The sequence below is a fragment of the Eschrichtius robustus genome, chromosome 14 (assembly GCF_028021215.1).
Source record: "Eschrichtius robustus isolate mEscRob2 chromosome 14, mEscRob2.pri, whole genome shotgun sequence".
NCBI lineage: Eukaryota > Metazoa > Chordata > Mammalia > Artiodactyla > Eschrichtiidae > Eschrichtius > Eschrichtius robustus.
This window is the reverse complement of record NC_090837.1, coordinates 47258472-47285396: the sequence shown is the minus strand read 5'-3', so window position 1 is coordinate 47285396 and position 26925 is coordinate 47258472. Positions and strand designations below refer to the sequence as shown.

The 26925-nt window shown below is 41.0% G+C and overlaps 1 protein-coding gene and 1 non-coding gene across 3 annotated transcripts in view; both read right to left on the bottom strand.

Moving 5' to 3' along the window:
• Window positions 1-13873, bottom strand: part of DSG2 (desmoglein 2) — a 48229-nt gene extending 34356 nt beyond the window's left edge. For both annotated transcript variants that reach the window (XM_068563138.1, XM_068563137.1), the window contains exon 1: window positions 13787-13873. In XM_068563138.1, the coding sequence (XP_068419239.1) occupies window positions 13787-13825 (39 nt within the window). In that variant the 5' untranslated portion in view covers window positions 13826-13873. The remainder of the gene's footprint in view (window positions 1-13786) is intronic.
• Window positions 13874-20952: 7079 nt separating this feature from the next.
• Window positions 20953-21059, bottom strand: LOC137777078 (U6 spliceosomal RNA). The gene has a single exon (XR_011076407.1). It is a non-coding gene; the product is annotated as a U6 spliceosomal RNA (small nuclear RNA).
• Between the last annotated feature and the right edge of the window lie 5866 nt (window positions 21060-26925).

Genomic DNA, 26925 nt, shown 5'->3' with positions numbered 1-26925 from the left:
GCAAGTGGGGCAAGTGGGGTCTACTCTTCGTTGTGGTGCGCAGGCTTCTCATTGTGGTGACTTCTCTTGCTGCAGAGCACAGGCTCTAGGCACGCGGGCTTCAGTAGTTGTAGCACGCGGGCTCAGTAGTTGTGGTGCACAGGCTTAGTTGCTCTGCGGCATGTGGGATCTTCCCAGACCAGGGCTCGAACCTGTGTCTCCTGCATTGGCAGGTGGATTCTTAACCACTGCACCACCAGGGAAGTCCCTAAAGCTAACATTTTAAATAACTGTGGTACATTTGTCAAAACTAAGATATCAAAATTGGTATATTTAGATAATGCGCAGTTAACTAAATTCCACACTTCATTCAGATTTTACTGTTTCCACCACTAATGTCCTTTCTCTGTTCCAGGATCCAATCTAGGATCCCACGCTGCATGAAGTTGTTATGTTTCCTTAATCTCCTCTGGTCTGTGACCATTTCTCAGGCTTTCCTTGTTTATGACCTTGACAGTTTTGAGGAGTACTGGCCAATTATCCTGCAGACTGTTCTCTCATTTGGATTTATCTGTTGTTTTTCTTATGTTTAGAACCGGGTGATGTGTTTTTGTGAAGAACACCACAGAGTGGTGGTGAAGTGCCCTTTTCCTCACAGCATATCAGGGGTACATGACACTCACCTGACAATATTTGTTAAAGTAGCCTTTGTAGGTTTCTCCACTGTAAAGTTGCTGTTTTTCCCTTCACATGCTGTATTCTTTAGAAATGAATCATTAAGTCTAGCTCACCCTTGGAGTAGGGATGCCGGGAGGAGAGAGGTTAAGCTCCACTTCCGAGGGGAGGGGCATCTATCTATATTATTTGGAATTCTTTAGTAAGAAAGATTTGTCTGTTCTTCCCTCATTTATTTGGTTATTAATTCAATCATTTTTATCAGCTTGGACTCATGCATATTGATTTTATTCTGCGGGTTATAATCCAATACTATTTAATTTATTTTATTGTTTAAATAGTTCCAGCTTTGGCCGTTGAAAGATCTTTACGGTTAGATTCTGTGTCCCTTTGACATGTCCCCATGTTTTGTTTTTTGAGCTCTTTCTTACTGTCTAGTATTACAAGATGCTCCAGGCTCATCTTGTATTTTCCCTGTCCTAGCTTTAGAATCAACCATTTCATCAAGGAGCCCTGATTTCTAATACTGAATGGTATTTAGAAGCCAAGATCTGGGTGTGTAGGTGTAGCACACACATTATAAAATTGTTTCCAGTCTCCTCAGCCACTTTAAAGGGGAGGGAATAAAGATAGAGCTTTTCTTTTTAACTTTGTCGTTACCAGAGGCTGTGTTTTAATTATTTTTCAGTAGCAAAAGGTTCATCTAAACTTAATTAACTCCCAAAGGTCCCATCTTCAAACACTATCCCATATGAATTTTGGGGGGACACAAACATTCAGTCTATAACAATGTGTAAGAGAATTTGGCCAATGAGATATCAGGAGAGTCTGGAAAAAGATTCTTCTCTCTGATAAGAAGAAAAACATATGCATAGCCTCTCTTTTTACCTGCTTCTGGAGACTGCTGAGCAAGGATGTGACATTTGGAATCGCAATGGCCATCTGTGACCATGAGTAGAAAGCTAATAAAATGGCAGAGAAGACAAACTGAAACCATAACATCTTTGAGTTACGAAATTGGTCAAATCTGGAGCCACCCCATCTCCTGACCATTTGTTATGCGATATTAAACATTCTTTTTAATTAACCTTTTAGTTGGGTTTTGGTGCTTACATTTGAAAGCAGCCTAACGTGTACCATTTTTCAGAGTTATTATACAAATTAAAAGAAATAATACATAAATGTATTTATTGCAATGACTGGCACACAGCAGGCACTCAGTGAATACAATTATGATGGTATTTCCTCATTTCTAAGACTTGCATTTCCCTCATCTTAAAATTTCTGAAATCTGGATTTATCCATGCCTTCAATTTCCCAAGCTCCTGCAATGTTCCTGTCCTCTTGGATTCTTACATGTTGGGGAGAGAGACGAAGGTAGGGTGTGATAAAAGTTGTGACGAAAATTAAAGCAGGGCCAAGGTGGTAGAGAGATTTAAGACTGTGGGGAGGCTCTGAGAAGAGGTTATATCTGCATAGAGACCGGAATGGGGTGAGGGAGCAAGTCAGGTGGAGCCCTGCAAAAGGAACAGCCAGACCAGGAGGTGGGAATGAGAGCGCCATGGTCAAGGTGGTGGTGGTAGAGGGGAGGGATTCGGTGAAGACGGTGTCAGCGTGCCGGTTATGTTTCTTGATCTTGTTGCTGGTTACATGGTATGTTCGGTTTGTGAAAATTCAGTAATTCAGTACGCGTCACTAAAAAGTTACCAAAATTGATGTGCACCTTAAAGTTGAGGGTTTTTGGAATCTACCTAATAGTTCTGCTGTTTGCATTTTAGAGCATCTATTGCAATAGCCTGTTTTCACAGACACTTAATAGACATGATAGACTGAAATATTTGCTCCACATTCATGGTACAAACAACCCAAGAGAGTTGTACCAACATTTTGTCAGTTGTGGAACTGTTTGTTTATTTGACTAAGGAAATAGTTGAGGTCTTAACTACTCCTTCCTAAAGTAAACGATCTGGATGTTTCCTTAGGAATGTGTATCTCACAGAACACATTCTTAATTTAGGACAGTAGTTCTCAGTTGGGGGAGATTTTGTGCACACAAATTCCCCCACCCCTTTCCTGTGACATCCTGTGGTCACCTGGGATATTTGGTAAAGTGTGGAGACATTTTTGCTTATGAAACCAGAGTGTGTGTGGCGGGGGCGGGGGAGGAAGTAAGTGCTACTGGCATGTATTGGGTAGAGACCAGAGAAGCTGCTCAACATCTTACAATGCACAGGACAGCCCCTCCCCCAACAAAGCATTATCTGGCTCTAAATGCAAAGTGCCAAGGTTGAGAAACCCTAACTTAGACCATGTTTCTCTGATTGCAAGTTACTGTAATAGCTAGGGTCAAGAAGGTCATGCAAGTTCTGGAGGACCATGGATTTATGCAAATTTCCAAACTGGTAGCATATTGCAGACAATATAAATGGAGTAATTGACACACTCTGTCTTCTGCCCTCCATTCCCACTCCTTCCCACTTCCCTTTGAACATTTTCAGTTCTGTAAGTTTGAGTGACATCCCGTGGGGATGTTGTAAAAGGATTTCAAGCATTGGAAGGACGTCTGGACAAGGTGACCATTATGGTTTCTCCCAACTATGAAATCTGTCATTCTTTTTTCTCACAAGGAACTTGGTGATAGAAAAATGTCATGTGTGACATGCCTTTAAGACTGAAGATGAAAAGTAAGCTTCTAGTCTCTGTAGTCAAAGAAGTAGTGTTTTTAGATGAACCAGAAAAATCCTTCAAAAGCTTTCCCAATTTACTGAAGTTTAGAAAAAATTTTCTTAAAAATTTCTACCGTTAGATCCCATGCATCCTGTAAAAACTGGCCTTCTTGGTAACTGGAAAGAAAATAATTTTCTTTTTTTTTTTTTTTTGGCAGAGCCACGAGGGAAGGTCAAATATCACTGAAAAAATACAATCAATCAATGACTCTTTGTTCCCAAGGTCGGCACCTTTAGAAAAGACTTCCTGCTCTGAAGTCACCTTGATGAGTTTAACAAACAGAATCCTGGAGGACTTACAAGTCATTGATGACAGTTCTTCCTGGCTAATAGGCTGTCGGCCTGAAGTAGAGGCTTTTGAAGCTTTCTTTTGTGATTCTATGAGTCCAAGGTTAGGTGACCCCTTAAACTTTAATATCTCAGACCAATAGATAACTTACTGAAGATGAGATGTAGAGGGGTACAAAGTAGTTTAAAATATTGTTTCAGGGGCTTCCCTGGTGGCGCAGTGGTTGAGAATCTGCCTGCTAATGCAAGGGACACGGGTTCGAGCCCTGGTCTGGGAAGATCCCACATGCCGCGGAGCAACTAGGCCCGTGAGCCACAGCTACTGAGCCTGCGCGTCTGGAGCCTGTGCCTCGCAACAAGAGAGGCCACGACAGTGAGAGGCCCGCGCACCGCGATGAAGAGTGGCCCCCGCTTGCCGCAGCTAGAGGAAGCCCTCGCACAGAAACGAAGACCCAACACAGCCCAATAAATAAATTAAAAAAAAAAAAAGCTGTTCATTTAAAAAAATATATATTGTTTTTTTTTGTTTGTTTGTTTTGTTTTAACTTTGAGGCATTATAATGGCTTATTGTTTCCATTCAGCCAGAAAGAACTTTAGCCTACTTTAGCAGGGTGGTCAACGGATGATCTTCGGTACCCAAATAGAGGTGACCTAACACATGCCCGCTGTTGCTCGTCAACCTCATGCCCACCCACGACAATCACAGAAAAACCTGTTACTTCCCTTTCCTACCCACCCTTCCAACCACGCAGAATGTTTTAAAATTCTGTTTCTCCCTTTCATCGTACAGAAGGCAGAATAAGAAATTGCTCTTAAGGTCCCTGGCTTACACCCAACCCATTCTTAAAGCGTTTCCAGCTTTGGCTAAAATAATTTAAAGGAAACAAAACGAGATAAAATAAAGGTCATGGATGCCACTTGTTTATTTCCTCTGATTACATATCCTGAATTTTCTAATTGTATAGACAGAACTGGTCCTCAGTAGACCCTGTATCCACAAGAAGGTCTGATAAACCTGATGTTAGACTTACGTTAGAATTTCACCTATCATACTATTTTCCTCTGGTCTTTTTTTTTTTTTTTTTTTGAAGGAGGAGAGGTGGTCTATAAAATTTCTTATTTTATGGCTAAACATTATACCATATTTAGAAATTCCCAACTTAAAAATCCAACTTATAAATGACCCATACATAAGTACAATTCCTAGGGCAGCCTCACTCAGCTAGTTTAAACATACATTTGTTTTCATGGCTGCTGTTTAAAAAAAACTCAACAACCAAGAAAAGCAATATTTTGAACTTTAATTTTTCAACTCTGAATTTGAATTTTAGATAGGAAAATTATATACTTTAAGTCTGACATAAATTCTATAACTGATCATAAATTCTATAAATTGATCATCATCTTTTGCCTGCTCTTCAGATGTTTGGGCTAATCCTAATGTAATAAATATGATTTGGGGTGAGTCATATTGAAGTTAACTTTAAAGGGGGAGATATTTTCCTTGGAAACATTTACTGGTGCCAAGAATTTTAACATACAGAGTTAGCAATGCTGTGCTACACTTGAGTTGTTAGAGCATGTTGTGAACTGTCCTTTCAAGTTGCCTTTTGTGTAATCATGGACAGCTCCTATTTTTAACTTGGCATAGACAAATAAACAGAAGACCCAAAAAAGTCAACATTATTTTATTTAGTCAATTTCCTTGGCCCCTAAAACATTAAAAAAAAAAAAATCAGAGTTGCTAATAAATAGCTAAAAGTGGGCTTTTTCATATTTAATCTTCTTTTTCCATTCCCAATTATTTTCTAATAGGGATGTTAATAAACAGTGGTTCTCAAACTTGAGTGGCACGTGAATCATCTTGTTGAAACACAAGACTTCTGAGTTTCTGATTCAGTAGGGCTGGGGTGGGGTATAAAAATCTGTATTTCTAACAAGTTTCCGGGTAATGCTCATGCTGCTGGTCCAGAGACCCCACTTTTGAAAACAATTGTGTAAAATCACAGAGTAGCAAAGGAAAGGGAAGGAGAGCCTGCATAATTCATAGACTGGAGAATTAGCTCTTAATTACAGAGATGTGTGAAACGATATATTCCAAATAAGGAAATTCAGCAACTGAGTTATTCCCATCACAAGATCTTCCACTTTACAAGTAGTAATCAACTACAATAAAACTGCTTTAAACAGTGTTTCCTCCTGGTTCATACCTCTTCTTCTAGCTGAAGATTTACTGATCCTGAGCATTTATCATTTTTGAAATATTTTACCATTTTATTGGTGTTTTCTATAATTGCTACAAATGCTTTTGGAATCAGGCAAAATACAAGTCAATCTGTAAAATATATCTTTTCAGATACATCTACATAATACATAATTTCTTAAACAAAAATGATGGGCTGTCTCCACCCTTTTGCTGCAATATATTCCTGAAAATTACACTAAAAAATAGAATGAAGAAAACCAGATTTCTTCCCCCCACAGAAGCTTAAGAAAACCAAGAACTTCAAATTGTCCTTTTTCATCACTAGGTGGCACTGTCCTGTCAGTAAGTCAAACTGCAGGAACTACCAGAAACTGACCAACAATTGACTCCAAGGTCCAAAGTGAAAAACAGGCATTTTCAATTGGCTTCAAATAAGTGGACTGGCAAAATTGAACAGTGAAAAATCAATGGTTTTAGAAAGTTGTTTAGAATACTTCTGCAGGACTGTGCAATTAGGCAAATTTCAATTTACATTTCTTCTCCTTTTTTTCCTTTCTAGAATGATTCTACCTTGTAATGAAACTGAACCAATTATCTAGTTCCAGACGTTCAGGCCTTACATATGACTAACTATTGAAAACTGCTTGTAAAGGAGGTCACAGTGATGCCTTTGGATTGACAGAGAGGCATTTGGTGTCGGGGGACTTGGGTTCTACCCAGATTCATCCATTAATAACATTCAGTAAATCCAGTTACTGGCACACAGTGGGTGCTCAAAAAATGTCAAATTAGTTTCCCTACATTCTCCTTTCCCCCACTGTAGGCTTCATGATAGTGGGACAGCTCACAAGCATCTAGAAGGCTGTTTGGCATATAGCGAAAGCACACCTAGTAATTGCCGAATGTGTTAAAGGTCAAACAAAAACTTAACCACCCACACTAGCTGAGCGTTAAATGTTTCTTCTAAACAAATGAAATTCAGATTATTATTCCACCTTTTTCCAAACATAGAAAGATACATTAGCTTTTAGGTTTTTAAAGGATTCTTCTGTGTCCAAGGCATTGAGCTAGTATAGATAAATGGTACGTAGATCCTGTTCTAAAGAAGTTTAGCAGGAGAGATAAAGTGTACATAAATTACTATAACAGAGGTAGAAAAAATTCATTGTGTGAAGGGCAGCTGCAAAAGCAGTTCTGGGGAGCTCAGAAAAGGCAGAAATGACCTCCTTCTAGAGAAATCCGGAGAGGTTTAGGTGCGGGAGCAGATGGGAGGCGGAAGGAAATGATCTGCTTTAAAGACCGCACCGGCCAGAACTTGCAGAGGGAGGGCAAAGAACAGGAAGGCGTGCAATTTGACACCTAGACCGTGTGTCGGTAGTGAGTAAGAAAATGAGGACAAAAAGTTGTGCTAAGGATCTTCACTGATCCTATAAGGGTCAGCTTCTGATGAGGGATACTATGCCCCCAGAGCTTCGGAGAGATTTTTTTGGCAGTGCTCCACGACGAGAGGCAGGAGACAGTTTGAAGGTTAAATAAGCCAGAGCAGATGTGATGAGGACCCGTAATAGGGTAATGGCACCGGGATGGGTGGGTGGAGGCAAGTCTTTATGGGGACGACGTTAGTGCTTGGCAGTGCCCTGCGTGTGGAGGATAGGGGAAGGGATCAGAGGGTATCAAAATTTTAAGTCTGAGGAGCTAGAAGGATGCGATTCTCAGAGCACAGCCTGTAGAAATGCTCAGCTAGAATCCTGGGGAAACGCTCTGCGTAAGGAGGAAGCAGCAGGCTCGAGAGCAGGGCGCTGCGGCTCAAGGGGCAGGGCTTACCGCGCGGTCCCAGGGGCGCGCCCCTCAGCCACCGCTGCTACCGGCCACGCTCTGCCTCCCCCACGTACCTGCTGTGCCTCCTGGTGATGTGAGTACAGCATATCCTCCGGTGCCGGGTGGGAAAACCACCGCAGCCTCCCGGAGGTGAAAGGACCCCCAGCAGAGTACTATGGAAGCAAAGGAAGGAGATATTTGAAAGAAGAGCCGATCGACAGTGTTAGAACAAGATGACGATTGAGCTAGGCCCCCTGCCCCATTTCCCAGTTAGCACTTTTGGGGTGTAAGGAGGGTGGATCTCCAACATGAGGGAGTTTATGGGCCACTTATTTGTGTATTTTTAGTTTGTATCGTAGGGAACTTGAAAGAGTAGTGGGATGGAGGTATTTTAGAATAGGGGAAATGGGACCTCTCTCTTCTCGTCTCCGCCCAAATCTGCCTTCTCATTCCATCAGCCAGGCGGCACCTGCTAGACTGATGAAAGGAATTCCCATGAAGGTGCAATTTTGAGGTAAGACCTGGAAAAGTGTTTGGCACAGAGTAGGTGCTCAATAATACTTGTTGAATAAATGAATGTATCAAGGCTTAATCAACTGAGAGGATATTTGCATTTTAAAAAGACAGAGGTAAGTAAGATGAATCCCTGATTAGAATCTCTATTTGCCTATCACCATTTCTCAGCGGGGGAGCTATTGGCATTTCTGATAGGAAAAGTCTTCCTGAGGGGCCAATTTTTTCCTGAAGGTTCTGTTCGTTGCTGGAGGTTTAGCCACCCTGCATTTGGAGTACTAAATGCCAGCAGCGTCCTGCACCTTGTGACAATCAAAACGCCCCTTTCACACCCTTCCCACCACACCCCCGACCCCGACATTTTCTTGAGAACCCTTGTTCCCAAACCAACCCTCCTGCCAGGCTGCACCCTCCCTCCACAGGACTGTCTGGGCTTTTCTGCCATCTTTGGTCACAGCATCCTAAATTCTGGAAGGTTTTTTTTTTTTTTTTTTTTAATAATGAGGCAAAATTGTACCCAGTTGACTACCATCTCTTCTTTCTCCACCCCTTCCTGACCAACTCAACTAACGTTCATCTTTTCATTTTCTTTATGATTTGAACACCTCCCTAAAAACACTCACTTGTCAATTAAGCCTTCTGTGGCTTCCCTTGGTATCAAGAAGGCTGCAGACATCTTTCAGCATGTCGTTCTGCTCTGCATACTGTGTTCCAGCTACATGGACTCTTTCTGGTTTTTCAAGGAACCACGCATCCTTGTCTTCAGGCCTTTGCATATGCTCTTCTCTCTACCTAGAACATTCTTCCCCCTCTTTCTCTTCATATCATCTCACCAATTTATAATTATTCTCAGGTCTTAGCTGGGATGCTCAATGCTGGGGCTCCTTCTGTAGGCTCCATGGCACCGTGTGTTCTTTTATCATTACCCTTCTTACCATCACCCATTTGGAATTCAGCCATTTACTTGTTTACTAGACTGTAAGCACCATGAGGGCAGAACCCATCTGACTTTTTACTGGTCTCCCAATGTCTGGCACACGGTCTAGAATTGAGCAGGGAATCACTAAGTAGTGGTCATGTGGGGTTAGTTCCTACCTAGTTTATTTTCTTGTGGGCCTCATTCATCTTACCATTAGACTATGGTACAAATCCTGGTGTTCCAGCTTCCTTCACCCTAACCATCAAGCTTTGCATATGATAAAAATCTCAATAAATTTTAAAATAATCTGAAGTAAACAAAAAGAGTGCAATGTCGTATGTGGTATACATCTGAAACTTTATGATAAACTTAACTGAGAAAACAATCTTTCATCACATGTGGACTGTATGTTTGAAAAGTGTTATCAGCTGTTAAAATCTGTGGCACAATGAAAGACAGAAAAACAGCTGTGACTGAGAAATGCTAAAATTGATCTAAAGCTCATTTACAATTTCAGTGAAGCTTTCTGACTTTTACTGCAATTTGGCGGTTTTAAAAATATGAACCCCTATTCAATGTGTAATTTCTTTTCCATATAAATATTTGTATGCTTCATTCGTGAATAAACTATTTTGCAAAATTTAGATTGGTAATTCTCTCACACCTGTCTAATTATTAGATTAACTGGGAAGTTTCTAGCGATATACATTTCTGGACTTTAACCTTGGAGATTTTAATTTTGCTCATCAGGTATTTCTAATGATCAGGGAGAATGTAAATGAAATTAATGCTCATGTCTTTTTGTAAAGTACTTTCCCCTAAGTTTAAAATTAAAGAAACTTCTGTTAAGAGTTGCCATTTCCCCATTACCTATTAATTTTTTAGAAACAAAAACAAATGTGAAATCATACATTTCTAAAATCCCTGAATATAACTGATTATTCTTATAAGCGTCAATATTTACCATCTCACTTGTACTTGAGTTTATTCTAAAATCTGTTATCCACTTGCATATTAGAACCTTAAGTATAACTCCAAAGTTGTTGATAATTTATAGATAGTTGAACCTACTTGTTACGGGTTGAATTGTGTCTCTCAAAAGAAGATATATTGAAGTCCTAACCCCCAGTACCTCCGAATGTCACCTTATTTGGAAACAGGGTCTTTGCAGATTTAACCAAGTTGATGTCATTAGTGTGAGCCCTGATCCAACAGGACCAGTGTTTTTATAAAAAAGGGAAATCTGGACACAGACTCAGACATGCACAGACGAAGTCGATATGAAGAGACATAGGAAGAATGCCACGTGAAGACAGAGGACTGGAGTGTGCACCGACAAGGCAAGGAATCCTAGAGATTGCTGGTCAACCGCCCAACCCCAGAAAGAGGCAAGGAAGGAAACCTGTAGGTTTCAGCCCACACCTTAATTTCAGACTTCTGGCATCTAGAACTGTGAGAAAATAAATTTCTGTTTTAAGCCACCCAGTCTTTGGTAGTTTGTTATAGCAGCCCTAACAAACTAACGTATTAGTAGACACAACCGTTCACAGTATAATTTGTTCCCACTGAATCTTTAAAATGTAGTTTGGTTTTGAAGGACAAGCTTAATTAGTCAAAGGCAAAATTGAGGCAACCACCAGAAAATCTCTCCCCCAAGTGCCCTCTTTAGCAGGGTGTTGAAGCCTGTGGACCTCTTCTCAGAATAATGTTTTTAAATTTATAAAATAAAAAACATCGAATTACGAATGAACTCAATTATATTGAAAGTTAGCAGAATTCTTTAAAAAACACTAATTTGTGATGCAGTCATATCATGTACTTCATTATCAACACATGAAGTAATAAAATATAGTAGAAAGTCTATTAATGATGAGAAAAATGGTATTTTAAGATACCTATAGTATTATGTGAAAATATTTGTGATTTCTATTGTCTAAAGTCACAAGTACTGCTATGCTATTGCAGTGTCTTTCCTACACATAGTTTAAAGAAATGTTAAATTTCAGTTAAACATTAGTGAGAACAGGTACGTAATTTATTCCCAGCCATGTCTAAGGACCTTCTGAATTCTATCTATGGACCATTTGGGAGTCGGTAAATCCCAGGTAAAGAACTCTTGGTGAGGAAAGGTTCTCTGACTTTATTTACACTATTACCTCTATTTCCCATTTTGATAGAGTTGGGCTCTACCTGTGTGATAGCTATGTGGGTGCCACTCAACATCTCGCTTCTGGTTTATCTCCCTGAACTTCAGAGGAAACCTAGAGACCACGTATCATAAGACTCCCAGCAGCTAAGGTTCTGAATGTGATTTAGGTTCAACAACCAGCATCTACATGAGATGTGAAAGAAGGAAGTGAAGCAGAAGCTACGTGTCTGCTGTTCTTGCTGGCCAGCATAGATGTGGATGGAGCTGGGTTTTTGCAGCTATCTTACTCTGGGCTCTAGTGTTCATCTAGTAGATTCCATACGAGATTCATGGGTACCAAGACGCAGAGTCCTGGCACATTTCGTTGGTATGCATCCTAGCAAACGTGGCATGGTTCTGGAGCTGGCAGCAAAAGTAGCACCCGGACCATGGCCGTTTCCACACTGCCGGGTGGCGGTGTTGCTTCCTGATCACAGGAGAGGCAGCAGCTCCCTAAGTGCTTAGGCTCTGCTGGATGGCTTTGAAGTCATTACTGACAGCTCAAAATGGAGTGTTTCCAGTCCTTGCCACACGGATGCAATCAACACAATGCCCTGAAATAAATATCTTCCTGCTTTAACTAGCTAGAGTGAATTCTGTGACCTACAACTGAACTCTGACCCATACGCACTACAATTTCTATTACCTTCTATAAATGAGCTGTGTCCTGGAGAAGGACTTCTGTCAGCATAGCTGCTTTCAAATATTCTTCACTAAAATCTATACTTCCAACTTCAAACACATCAGGGGCAAAATGCTGAACTGCCCACTGTTCTTTGACCAAAAATAAACATACTCAAATTTATATCATGCAAAGTATTGCAGAAAATACAAAGAAGTGTCCAAGAATTTTGCTTATTCAGTTAGTTATAATCGCTTTTTAAAGGAGCAATCACTGCTCAATAAAGTAAAAATACTGAATTGCTAAAGTAAAAAATATGCCTAAATTATATACCTATTTCTCTGTAAATGTACTTGAATTGGCCTGCTTGTTATATCATTTGAGAACAAAGGCAATTTCTTTTCTAGGATTTAATATTTAACCCTCAAACTAAGCTAGGTGCTATGCTAGTTTTGTAATCTCCTTAGTCAGGAAGTACCATGATGAGGGAACTAGTTGCTTTGCTACTCTGGAGGCCAAAAAGGAAACCACAAATTATCTTTGAAAGGTTTTATTAACAAAATAAACTTGAATTGAAAATTACCTCAATGACTTAGGCAAAATGAAATGGATAAAAAGCATGAAAATTAACTGGTGTGCCAAAGGTCCGCAGGTCCTAAACAGCACGCCAAGTGAGAGTTCACTGAAATCCCTAGATTTCATTAGTCATGTTTCTTCCTGTGTGAGATATATATATATATATATATATATATACAGGAAAAAAAATATTTTCCTTCTTTCATTGTAATTCTGGGATAGAGAGAAGGCAATCTTTTGGAAGTTAGCGGCTTCAATACAGAGAATGTACTTGTAGTTTTTATTTTCACCATTATATAAGAAAGCAGTATGATTTTGTACCTAATCTCTCTGAACATACATTTGTTAAGTCTCTGGAAGGCGAATGCACACCTATACGAATAGGATAACTGTCACTTTATCAAAACCCATCTAGCAAACCCTTACAAAGTAGATACATTTCTTAATTATGTACAATTCCTTTAACAAACATATTTTAAAACCCATCTGAATGCAGAAGCCAGGCATAAGAAATGCAGATCGAGAGACGGAACACTGTTTGCCAGTTCCTTTAAGAACCTCTGAAAATCCCGTTTGACTGTGGCGCTGCCTATCGATTTTCTGTAATCTTTTAAAATGAAAAAAATCTTAAAACTAGTACATATGTTCATTACCTTTAGTACTAGGCGACTGTTTTAAAACACCAACAAGTTTTAACCAACAAGTTAAAACAAGTTTGAGAACTTTAAGTTCAGACTATATGTGGGTGATTTCAAGAGTAACGTGGCTTTAACCAAAAAATTACACTTTGTAAAATACGTTAAAGAAACTATTTGGGGCCCTTTCCTGCAGTCTAGGAATACAGGTGTTTCCCCAGGTCACTGCCGCGCCCAGGTGGCGGGAGCCCCGGGAAGGAGGCGCGGCCGCTGCCCCCGCAGCCTCCATGTTGCCGTCTGAGGAGACTCCGGACAAAGCCTTCGACCTCCAGGAAAGGTGTCCCCGCTCCAGGGCTCACTACACCCGCGGATCGCAGATACAGAAACGCGCCAGGGCTTGTGCGTGGCGGCAAGAAAAACGGAACGTCAGCCAGCTTCCCACGCCCGCTCCTTCCCAGCGGAGCCGCAGGGTCCGCGTTCGCCGCCGCCTGCTCGGCCCTTTCCCACCTCGGGGCACAAAGAGGGAGGGCCGGGCGGGCCGATCCCTGCCCGGCGGAAGCGGGCAGGTCGGGGCGCGGGCCGGGCGCCCGCAGCTGCCCAGGCCCGCCCGAGGCTCCGCGCCCCTGCTCCCCGCACTTACCAGGAGAAGCAGCAGCGCGCCCCCCGCACCCAGCGCCATCGCGTCGCAGCCTCCGTCTCGGGCCGCCAGCACGCCTCGGCGCCGCCGGCTCCCCGCGTCCCCGCGCGCGCGCGCGCGCGCCCGCTCCTCCCCGGCGCCCCCGCCCCGAGGGTCCCCTCCCCCGCGGCGGCCGCGCGGCCCTGCCCGAAGGCGCGGTTCCAGGTGTGGCCTCCGCGAGAAAATGGAGCCCGGAGCCCGGCCGAGCTGCTCGCGCTGAGGTGGGACCTGCGTGGAGGAGGGAGGCGCACGGTGGACTCCCGCCCCCCGCCGCACACGCACCTGGAGCCGTGACGTCCCCGGCTTGGGGACTTGGAGTGGCAGGCCCCGCCCCGCCGTCCTCCCCTCCCCGCCCCGCTTGTCGCCGGAGGGTGGCCCGGCTCTGCAGCCGAGGCCCGCGGCGGCCAGTGAGCCGGCCCGGCCGCCCGACGCCGCCGGGAGGTCCAGCGCTTTGTAACTGTGCGCGAGGCCCAGCTGGCGCGGAGGAGAAAGACGAGTGACGCTCGGACCCGCGTCCTCACCGCGGCCGGGTGCGTGGGGCCAGCTCTCCGGGAGCGAAGGTTCTGGAGCAGGATTTCAGGTGGTTATCTCCGCGAAGGCTTCTCACCTCTTCCCCTGGCCCCTTCAGTGCTTCCCACAGGTTTGCCGCTTGTCTGGCTCAGGGAGAAGCGGTTATTAGAAGAATCACACATGATCCAAACGGACAGTTCTTCGACCCCTTGTTAACTGGCCTCGACTGGGAGAAAACTCTAGAGGGGTTCAGGGAAACATATACGCTTCGATATGATTTACAGAGTCTCTTACACAAAGCATCACTAGAGGTCAGAATCCTCTCTGCCCAATAGTTACTTAGCTGTGTGACCTGGACAACCTCTCTGTGCCTCAGTTTCCAGATCTGTCAAATGGGATTAATGGCATCCAACAAATAGGACTGTTGTGAAGATTAAATCAGAAAATCTATATGATGCGTTCTGTAGTGTCTAGCACATCCGGGTTCAACAAACAGTGGTGTTGTAATTATTTTTGCAAGTGTAAATATTAAGTTGGATTCTTCTTGTAAAAACAGAAACTCTAGAATCAGCAACAGATTAGGAAACTTCTAAGAAAGGCTAATTATTGACGATGAAGTATTGGAAGAGCCTATAAAAGTATAAAGGGTTGATTTGCTACTAGAACGAGACATTTGGCATCAGAGTTGGCCAAAATAGCAGAGTTCCTTTTGTGGTTAAAAGTGCCTTCCTCTCCCTCCCCCAGTATCTCCTACCCTTCTTTCCCCAGTTCTAATCTTGCCCCTTTTCCAGTTCCAGTACAATGGCCATCTCTGCCTTAGTCCCTTTCTTCCTAAGCTGCCAGGGACCACTCCCTCTTTGAGTTGAGAACCACATCTTCCTCTCTTTAGGAAGTAAATGCAGAGTGACTTTTCTCATAGTGTTACTTAAGTATCAGTGGCTAAACTGAGGACTAAGTATCTAGGAGGAGTGTCTGCTTAGTTTCCCACTGTTTCCAGTGACTAGAACAGTGCTGAGTACCATCATGGACTCTCAATAAACGTTGGTTACGTAGCTGAGTCAGTAGGGAAGAATGTCTTCTAGTTTCCACTCCTTTCTCTTGAGTTAGGTGAGGGTGGTAGCACCCTTGGTGATAATTCTCATTCCCCATCACTGCTGGGAAAGTTACTAATTAAACAAGGCAGGCTTTACCAAAACACTCACAGATCATCCCTGGAAACTATACATAAGTCCTACCTAAAATTAGTGCTCTTGCAACTGACTCCTATAGGCAAGTATTTATGCTTCATTATCTAGCGTTTGATCTCTGTTTAGTAATGAAGATAATTGTAGCTTCCAGAATGAGAAAAGCTAATGCAAATTTTATTTCTGTTGGATTATTTACTCTCTCCTGGAGGCTGTCAAAGGCAGTTTCAGGAAAGTATTCCTCTATAAGACATTTATTGTAAGACTTTGAGAGAAGATGTCAATACGTGTACAATCCAATGCCATAGGATGTCATTCTTGAATTAGTTCCTCTTTAAAAATTCTGAAACTTATGACTCAGTGAGTTGAAGGGACTTGCTGTAAGTCAGATCATACACAGCTAGTTCTCTAGGTCCTGACTTTTTTCTGCTGGCATGAGAGTCAATCTATTTCATAAATCTCTTTGCACAAGAACAAATGCCATTCCCAATGAAGTGCTGATTGCTTTAAAATAAATTGAAGTGTTAACAAGATGTGAAAGGTTTAACTTGCAGGTTTTTTCCCCCTAAATTAGTTGAACATTATGGTAAATGTACTTTTAAGACACGTACTTATAATGCATCAGTTAAAAAACGTACTTTGTGCAAATAATTAGCTTTAGCATCTAGATATATTCAAAATATCTATCTGGGTTTTGTTTCCCAGCATACTTTGTTTCACATGTACACACAGGTGATTAGCTTATTAGAATCATCTCTTAGTATTATCTAAAACAAAAATGTAAAAAAAAAAGGTTTCATAAAGACCAACAAAAACTGGTTATGATGGTCAAGAGGCTTTCTCATAGAATGTTGATTAATAAAGGGTATGTGGAACAGGGAATATAGCCAATATTTTATAATAACTATAAATGGAGCATAACCTTTAAAATTGTGAATCACTATATGGCACACCTGTAACTTGTATAATATTGTACATAAACTCTCAATTTAAAAAATGAAAAAAATAAAGGGTATGTGGATACAGGAAAAACTATGACATATATCTAGGTAAAGGGAGAAGGGCGAAAAGAGGAGGAGTTTATTTTCTGGTTTAGTTCCACTCATTTGTTCATTTATTCAACATTTAGTTTGTCTCTGTTCACCAAACATATAATTTGCATTTTATTGTCAATACAAAGACAGGTAGTCCAAGAAACAAAAATAGATGCTTATGAAATAGTATAGCTATACCTAACATATAAACTGTTATAAGTGCAGTGGTAGAACTATTTGCATGGTATAAAGCGAACATAGGGAAGAGAGTACCTAACTCACGCTTTGGACCGTGAGGTTGGGGTGGAGTGGTGTGGTGAGCTGATTCTTAAAGGATGAATAATTTTGAAGGAGACATTGAACCTGTCAGGACAGAGTAACTCAAAGCATAAAGGCTGTTGGTGAAGAGTCAGGGGTTTCAGATTTATCTGAGAAAAAAGCATTTTTTTTTTCATAATGTTGACACAAACAGGAAAGTCAGAAGTAAAGGCTTTTTTGTGTGTGTGAAAATTGAATTTGAGATATTAGAGCAATATCCAATGAGAAAAGTCTAGCAAGTAGTTTGAAATGAGAACACATTTGCAGGTAGATTTAGGAGGCAGAAAGAGTCACCTAATTTTCTTTCTTTTCGACTGTTCTTTCTCAATACATTTCTTATTCTCTGCCAACCTGTTAAGTGTTTATGCCTTTTGAGTTCTTTCCTTTCTATCTTTTCTTCTTACTTGGTACCTAGTATGACTCTGTAGCCACTCCCATTGTGCAGATCCATCACAACTTTCTCTACTGAGCTTCGAACATGGGACATTACCATTTGGACATTTCATAGGGACATCAAACTACCATAATAATTTTGTAGGGATATCAAATTCAGCATACTGACAAAAAAGATTTCCCTATCCCTGTGTACCTCTCCAGCTCAAGCTTGCTACTTCCTCATATGCTTTGTCAACTTGGCCACCCAAGCCAGGAACCTGACAGTCATCCTCAGTTCTCCTTTTTGCATTCTCTCCAATTACTGTACTTAACTTCCCTTTCATTCTCTGTGGCTGTGTTCAAAGTGACTCACACAACCTGCATAGCAGCAGTCACTGTGGTTTATAGTTAGTTCATTCCTGTCTGCTGCTTCGATTGTTTTCCTTTCTCAAGATTGTTACTTCTTTAAGAGCAGAGGCCATATCATATTCATAGTGGGCCCAGCCCCTCGCGTCCAGCACATATTAGATGATCAATAAAGATTTGTTAGACACATGCAGAGAACAAACGTACGGACACCAAGGGGGGAAAGTGGGGTGAGGTGGGGTGGTGGTGTGATGAATTGGGAGATTGGGATTGACATATATACACTAATATGTATAAAATAGATAACTAATAAGAACCTGCTGTATAAAAAATAAATTGATTAAATTAAATTTAAAAAAAAGATAAAACCACTTTACCTTAAGGGAAAAAAAAAAAAAAAAAAAAGATTTGTTGAACCAAGCCCACATGGAAGGAACTAATTACAAGTGGAAAAGGAGAGTTATAGGGGGAAGGTGTTTGAAATATCCACTCTGGATGGATTAATAGTGGATCTGGTCAGAAAATGTTGGTCTGGGATTGTGTGTGTGTGCGTGTGTGTGTGTGTGTGTGTGTGAGATGCACATGCATACATGTGCACATACACACACGCACGTGTGTTGGTGGGTGTTTGTTTCCCCCATCGATACTGCAGCCCAGGAGCTGGAGAGGAGTAGCGGATGGTGGGTGTGAGTCAGAGTTTCACAGTGGCCTGGCTGATAACTAAGAGGTCAAAGTGTCTGGGATATAGTATCTCCGGAGTTGAGTGTGGCAGGAAGGACATGGACAAGGCAAAGCTGGAGGAGTTCAGGGTCAGGTTGAGAAGAGAGTGTATTACACTAGGGGTGGAGAAATGGGAGAGGATCGTCCTTCCCCTTTGCCCTGGAGAAGGAGTCATGGTCTTTTTCCACAGAGGCCAAGGCAAGAGGGACATCACAGACTCTAGGTGTCAGGATGTTGAAATTTTCATGGATTCTCCAGTTAGCTGGACCAAGAGCTGCCTCTGCCTTAGGCAGTAAGAGAGGAGCACTGGCTGATTTGGGGGGTGGGGCCTCTAACAGCAGGGTGGGAAAAGCTTTGCTGCCTTTCTGAGCTAGAACTTGCAGAGTAATAAGCAAGCCCAGTAGACTGCCAGCCCCGTGGTCTAGCGCAAAGAAACCAGCTCATCCTTGGTGAACAGTCACTGCCAGCACCCTGCCTGATTAAGAGAGCCGCGCGCGGTGAGTCACAGGCTCTAGCTGAGCTGTTGCCCAGAGGCTCCTCCTCGTGAGTCAGTAGATGACGACTGACTCCTCAGATGCAAAGTGCCGAACCAAAATGACTTAAGGAAATTGTCCACGGTGTTCACAGGCCAGAGAATTAGAGGAAGACACTACAGTTGCAAAATGAGATTTGGCTCAGCAAAGAAAACAAAATTGTCTATCCTTGGGTCTAAGTAGAGTGCTGAACCAACATCGTCAGAGATTTTTTTTTTCGAAATAAATCATACACTAGTTTTACAAGGTGATGAGACTATAATAATGCTGCACTGAGGTGTGTACAAAGCAACGATTGTCTAGAAAACCTCAGCAAGGTCTTCATGGCCCATCAGAATGCCTCTCCCTCCTACTGACTAAGGTCTGAAATCCTTTAGCTGAAGGTTCCCTTGGCTGATACATGCATGTTCCTGGGAGGGTGGCATGCTAATCTCTTATCAGTTATTTACATCATAACATGACGCCACAGATACACCAAGCATGCTCCACCTCAGGGCCCTTGTACTCTCTGTTCCTTTTCCTGAGAAGGTTCTGCTCCAGACATGTACAAGGTTTACTCACTCTTCACTTTTTTCCCCTCAAATATTACCTTATCAGTGAGATCTTCTCTGACCACCCATATAAAAATTATAATTGCTCCCACCCCCAGGGCTCCCCATCGCCCTTTCCTACTTCATTTTTCTTCTTGGCACATCACAATTTAAAAGACTGTGCATTTACTTATTTATTATCTGTCACCATTCATTAGAATGTAAACTTCATGAGGGCTGGGGTTTTTCTCTATGAATTGCTATGTATTCAGAACCTAAACAGTGCCTGATCCATTGTAGGTCTTCAGTATATACTAGTGGAACGTGTGACTGAAAGAATAGTGAATATATTGGGCTGGCCAAAAAGTGCCTTTGGTTTTTAAGTAAAAATAAAACACGTTTTTCATTTTCACCAAGAACTTTATTGAACCACGTATTCACCCTTCTGCCATTTTTCAGGCAACTTCATAATTCCATCTTCCCAAAACTTTTTATCTTTTTGAGCAAAGAACTGTTCCAGGTGCTTTTTACAGCCTTCTAGGGAATTGAAATTTTTTCCAATAAGAGAAGTTTGTAAAGACTGAAATAAATGGAAATCCGAAGGTGCAATGTCTGGTGAATATGGCGGATGAATCAGAACTTCCCAGCCAAGCTGTAACAGTTTTTGCCGGTCATCAAAGAAGCATGCGGTCTTGAGTTACCCTGATGGAAGATTATGCGTTTTCTGTTGACTAATTCTAGACGCTTTTCATTGAGTGCTGCTTTCAGTTGGTGTAACTGGGAGCAGTACTTGTTGGAACTAATCTTTTGGTTTTCCGGAAGGGGCTCATAATAGAGGACTCCTTTCCAATCCCACCGTACACACAACATCACCTTCTTTGGATGAAGACCGGCCTTTGGTGTGGTTGGTGGTGGTTTATTTCACTTGCGCCACGATCTCTTCTGTTCCACATTATTGTACAGTGTCCACTTTTCCTCGCCCGTCACAATTTGTTTTAAAAATGGAACGTCTTCATCAGGTTTAAGTAGAGAATCACATGTGGAAATATGGTCGAGAAGGTTTTTTCGCTTAACTTACGTGGAACCCAAACATCAAAGTGATGAACATAACCAAGCTGGCGCAAATGATTTTCAGTGCTTGATTCGGATATTTTGAGTATGTTGGCTATCTCCCGCGTGGTATAACGTTGATTTTCTCAATGTCTTGATTTGATCACTATCAACTTCAACTGGTCTGCCCAGTGGTAGAGCATCGTCCGGTGAGAAATCTCCAGCTCAAAACTTCGCAAACCACTTTTGACACATTCGATCAGTCACAGCACCTTCTCCATATACTGCACAAATCTTTTTTTGCGTTTTGATTGCGTTTTTATCTTTCTTGAAATAATAAAGCATAAAACGCCAAAAATGTTGCTTTTTTTCTTCCACCTTCAATAATAAAATGGCTACACAAAAATGCACCAATTTTGATAAGTCTTTTTTTATTTTTTTAACGTCTTTATTGGAGTATAATTGCTTTAGAATGGTGTGTTAGTTTCTGCCGTATAACAAAGTGAATCAAAAAATATGGAACGCTTCACGAATTTGCGTGTCATCCTTGCTCAGGGGCCATGCTAATCTTCTCTGTATCGTTCCAATTTTAGTATATGTGCTGCCAAAGCGAGCACAAGTGTTTTTTTAAATGCACGCTGATATGACAGCTGTCACATACAATCTAACAAAATTGTTTCAATGAAGTTAAAGACAACTAAGTGCTACTAGAGCCATCTTACGGAAAAAACCGAGCAAACCTTTTGGCCAACCCAATATTTTCAAGGTTATTTTGGAGCATGAGTGTGTGTATGTGTGTGTGTAAAATGAGGGTAAAGGGGAAAAGAGAAGAGAGCATTATATTCCTGGAAGGACATGAGTAAATTTCCCCAAACTGAGGTGTGGGTGTGCTGGGAGGCCTGCTTCACTGTGGACAAAATCCCCCTACCTCACAATTTTATCACAGATGGGCCTGCTAAGGCTTCCCGAACAGTGTAAAGCTTGAGGAGTTTAGAGGCCATTGGAGAACATTTCTGTGTTCGTCCTCTTCTTCAAGACTCCCTTCCTTACAGGGGGAACAAAGTGCGAAACCAGAAACCATAAACAATATGGAAAATCCCTTTTCCCTCTGGAGGTGAACAAAGTTAGCATTCATTACAAGAGTGTGCCACTTGACAATGTTGATTTTATCTCTCCACCTACGTTTTCTGAAAAAAATTTCAGAATAAATCTCTAGCTTTGATTTCACCCTAGGGTTTGTTTATAGGAATTCTTGGAAAGATAAGGGAAGTAGCAGTGGCTGGGGAAGAGAGGAGGAGAGTTTGGTTGCTAATAGCAGCCCTGGACTGTGCGACAGGACTTGTGACAGGGCAGCACAAGAGTGTTTACTGAGAGTGTCAGACAGAAACCATCATGCTGACCCAAATGTGACTAATGAGCCTAGGGAGATCCACCAAAAAACCCCTCAGAAGACAGAAAAGAATACTGGTTTCTCGGCAGTTACTTCATTCATTTGCACGTAGACAAGTGACATTCTTGCATATCAAGAAAAAGTGAAATAGAAGCGATGCAATGGCTTTGGAGAGCAAAGGTGGAAGTAAAATACTGGCTTTAAAGACCTTTTCAAAATGATCTGATTGATAATTATAAATACTGTAGTAGAGAGAAGCAAAATTTCAAAAATAAATAACAATTTCCATGTTAAAGAAAAAACAAGGATTCAAAGAAATTAACTGATTTTAATTTACTTTCAAAACTAACGTTGTTGGTGGTTTGTTTTTAAAAAACTTTTGTACCATGCAAGTCGATGCAGTAACTTATTAATTATCAAGTTCTGAAATTTGTGATTCATTTACTTGTTAAAATCATTAGAGCACATTTAAAGTTATTCAGTAATGATGTTACTTACTTGCATTTTTGACATCCCCCTTGGGCGGAGAAAAGGTTGATTCCAGCGGGGGAGGCAGACGGAGCCTGAGGGTGAACTTGTCCATGGGAGGGTGTGAGCTTGTGAATGTCATTTGTCACACATGTTACACAGACGAAATATTGGGAACTACTACCCTGCTGAGCAAAAGTTATGATATTGTTATTCTTGAATCCCAAATTTGATATTACGAATGCAAATTATTTCTATGTAACTTTGCTTTTATAGCATAAGCAATTGAAAATCTTTTAATATGATATATAATAATTTAATTAACTCAGTTACATCTGTACACACCCAGGAAATTGGAGAGTTGAAGCAGTCTTTCAGATATCATAAGAAAGAAAATCAAAATGTCCCTGGTATGTGAGCATTTCAGGAAAGTGTTCTTAAACCCGTTTTGCTTGAACTGTACTTTTTTTTTTTTTTTTTTGAGGTGGACCTAGTTTGAGTTTCATCACCTCCTCTAGTTCCCATTCAGAGATTTTATTAGACAGAAATATGTTCAAACATTATCAAACCAGTTAAGCAAAACTTTGATACAAAAAAGGCAGTGGGAAAAAAATTGCTCCTGATATTTTAGTTTTAACGATCACGGTAACACTTACCAGCTGGTCTGAGGACATTTGTGGTTAAAGATTTTTAAAATATCATAGTGTTTATTATGAACATTACTATATGCCTTGAAAGCAGACCTCTTATTTTACAAGGGAATTGTCTGCTAATTTGCTATAACATTTTCTTAGGTGGACCTCTCTTAACTTCTACTGAAACAATGTCTGAATGATTCATACCTTTGGAGAGAGTCACACCCATTTCATGCAGAATCAGCTACAATAAAGGCAAGTCAGCCAACAAAGACTTTTTGTGACTAACTCTCCTGTGGGTATGAAAGAAGAAGAGAGTGTATCCTTATACTTCTTGCTTAACTTTAGGATTAGAACATTCATCTGAAGTAATCAGTAAATTTATGACAACTCAACAAGTTAAGCAGAGCAGTATTACAGGGAAAACCTGTTGAACAAAGAAAAATCCATGTGAAGGGTCATATGGAAGAATTGTTTTATGGTTCATAAAAGTGCCATTGTGAGTTTCCATTGTTTGGACCTTGGAATTTTCAGTAATTGGAATCTCAAGTCCATAGAGTATCGTTTATTGTTCTTTATAACTCGGATTTTCACTTTAGAAGTATGAATAAGCCATCTAAAACCAAAAAAAAAATTCATTTTAAATCAGAGGACAATTTTTACTCTAGGCTTCAGGAATAAAAAGATGATGGAGGGCTTCCCTGGTGGCGCAGTGGTTGACAGTCCGCCTGCCGGTGCAGGGGACGCGGGTTCGAGCCCTGGTCTGGGAGGATCCCACATGCCGCGGAGCGACTGGGCCCGTGGGCCACGGCTGCTGAGCCTGCGCGTCTGGAGCCTGTGCTCCGCAACGGGAGGGGCCGCGGTGGTGGGAGGCCCGCGCACCGCGGTGAGGAGTGGCTCCCGCTTGCCACAACTAGAGAAAGCCCTCGCACGGGAACGAAGACCCAACACAGCTAAAAATAATAAAATAAATAAATAAATAATAATTAAAAAAAAAAAAAAAGATGATGGAATTTCTATGGAACATTTTATTTACTTTTATTTCTTAGAGACTAGATGCATTAGGTCAATCGGTCAGAATGTGAAACCTGAATCTCGGGTATGCTCCGTGGTCCTATATGGACAGATAGGTGCCACATATGTGATTTGACAGGAAAGTGTCTGTGCACTGAACACTCCACCTCCTGACCTATGACCTAACGATAATGAAATTTCGCTTTGTTTCCTGAGTCTGCAGATATTTAAGTATTAAAGGTATATACTCCAAGGAGGAGAATAAATCATTTTCTGTGATTTATACTTTGCTGTGAATTAATTTATCAAACAATTAAAAAACTTATCAACTAGTTATGGTCAGATTTTTAAAGGAAGTAGGAAGTAGTGATTATGAAAACATTAAACATATCCTATTCTAGAAATAAGGTAATAAAATATGCAAAGGTAAAGACAATTGAACCTCCTTCTATTTTATGTTGGGTCAACTAGCTTTTGTAAATAAAACTTCTTTTCACCAGGCACCATAAATCCTATAGAAACTGGATGTAAAGTGTGGTCGTTTTCTTTGTACAGTAATTACTGTTCTACCAGCATTCCCTAACATGCGTATCCTACTGGAGGCTGGGTCAGTAGCACCATTCCTTTTATGCTAATTTGGAAGTAACGATTTTTTTTGCCCAAAGCCACCTAGCTGCCCTATTTTACTTGGTGGAAATGACACAGTTAGACCTCTTAGGGTAAAAAAGCCTCCCATTCTGTCCTTTTCCAAGGGAGCTCAACTGAAATATTGCAGCCACCTGGACAAATTCTCATTAGTTTGGCTACAAGTCACAGTTTGATTTGAATGAATTCATCTCTATTTGCTTGTGTATTCAGAGGAATTTCCAGTGCAGAGTAGAGTAGACAGGACAAGCTCTGTGGTTAAGGCAAAAGATTAGTGAAAAAGAAATATTACAGTGGCAGTTTGGAATCACAAGAAGAGAATTGGCCTAGTTAATTCCTAACTCTACCTTTGATGGACAAGTTACTTTTCTTTTCAAATTTTATTTATTTATTCATTTATTTGTGGCTGCACTGGGTCTTTGTTGCTGCACGCGGGCTTTCTCTAGTTGCGGCGAGCGGGGGCTACTCTTCGTTGCGGTGCACGGGCTTCTCATTGCGGTGGCTTCTCCTGTTGCGGAGCACGGGCTCTAGGGCGCGCGGGCTTCAGTAGTTGTGGCCCACTGGCTTAGTTGCTCCGCGGCATGTGGGATCTTCCCGGACCAGGGCTCGAACCTGTGTCCCCTGCATTGGCAGGCGGATTCCTAACCACTGCGCCACCAGGGAAGCCCTGGACAAATTACTTTTCAGCCTGTTTGAGCATCCGTAAAACAGGACTTAGGATCAGATAATATAGATGTTTTCAGTTCGTATGGTTTCAGTAGTTTTGTATGTCACCACTCAACTTTTTGAGTTCATTTTAAAGATTGAAAAAATAGTAATAATTATTTTTATTTCAAATCTTTATGAGTGCTGTGTCCCAAGTGCATTCTTGTAACTTCTTTACAGAAACCTCATGAGGTAGGGAATGTTATTATCTCTATAACAATAGTCCAGAAAGGTGCAAAGAGGTGAAGTAACTTGCCAAAGACACACAGCTAGTAAGTGGTGAAGCTGGGATTTGAACTCAAGTACTTTGTCTCCAAAGCCTGAACTCTTAACCATTAACTTAAAACACACAATTGAAAAACAAAACAAAACAAAAATTTCAAGTTTATCTTTTGTTAGTCATTAAAATATAATATACAGTTATTTTTGATTGACTAACAGATGGAATGAAATTTAAAAATTTTCTCTTAGGTCCTCCAGTAGTAAGTTTTCATTTTATGCAAACTAGCAGGTTTTCTTTGCCTGACAGCTCACAGTTTCCTATCAAAATATTCAATAACACCTCCTGACTTGTTCTTTCAGTGGAGACATCCTTCCCTAGCTAGAGCTGGCAAAGGTGGCAATAGCATGCATTGGCTTGCTCTGGAGGCCCTGGGAGAGTGTTGCATAGAGAAGGTCTTGGATCATCCTGACAGCATATGCCTTTGTTGTTGGTTTGCAATTCAAACGAATATTCAAAGACCAGCACAAAGAGGACAGTTCCAGGGTTCAAGAAAATGTGTATAGAAAGAGTGGCTAGTTAGAAAATCAACTTAGATTTCAAACATTAGCAGCCATAAAATATCTTCTGAGGAAGAATCCGTAGCAGTTTATAACAGTTGAGAGGAAAAGGGAAGATGAAGAAAAATATTGTCAAAACTTACTAGACTAAGGATTTATTATACATTAAAATTTTTTTGACATACAAAAAGTTGTACATAATTAATGTATGCAACTGGAAGAGTTTGGAGATAAGTATAAACCTATGAAGCCATTACCACAATCTATACCATAAACCTATTTATCACCTTTAAAAGTTTCCTCCTACCCTTTTGTTTGTTGCTGTTATTTTGTGTGTGTGACAAGAACACTTGACATAAGACTTACCCTGTTAGCAAAATTTTAAGTATACAATACACTATTTTTAAGTATAGGCTCTATGCTGTACATTAGTCTCTAGGACTTATTCATCAGTTACAACCGAAACTTTGTACCTTTGACTAATAGCTCCATTTCTTATTTCACATGTTTTTACTAATCAAAAGTTGTGGCTGTCAGCCCTGGATGAGAATAATTAAGAGTTTGGTCAAGCAAGGCCTCTTCATTGTGTCCTACCTAAAGAAATTTAGGTGGAAAATTTAGGTGATTCTTTTCTTTTTAATCATACATCTACAGAGTAGACTCCTTGTATTGTGTGTGTGTGTATATATATATATATATATATACACATACATATATATATGTATGTATAGAAACTTTGTTTCTGCAGTACCACTGAGCATTAGTGTCTGGTCCATGGGTTGGATGATGGAAAGACACTGCTTCAGCTATACCAAGCTACATAGTTACTGGAGGCAAATAGGTATG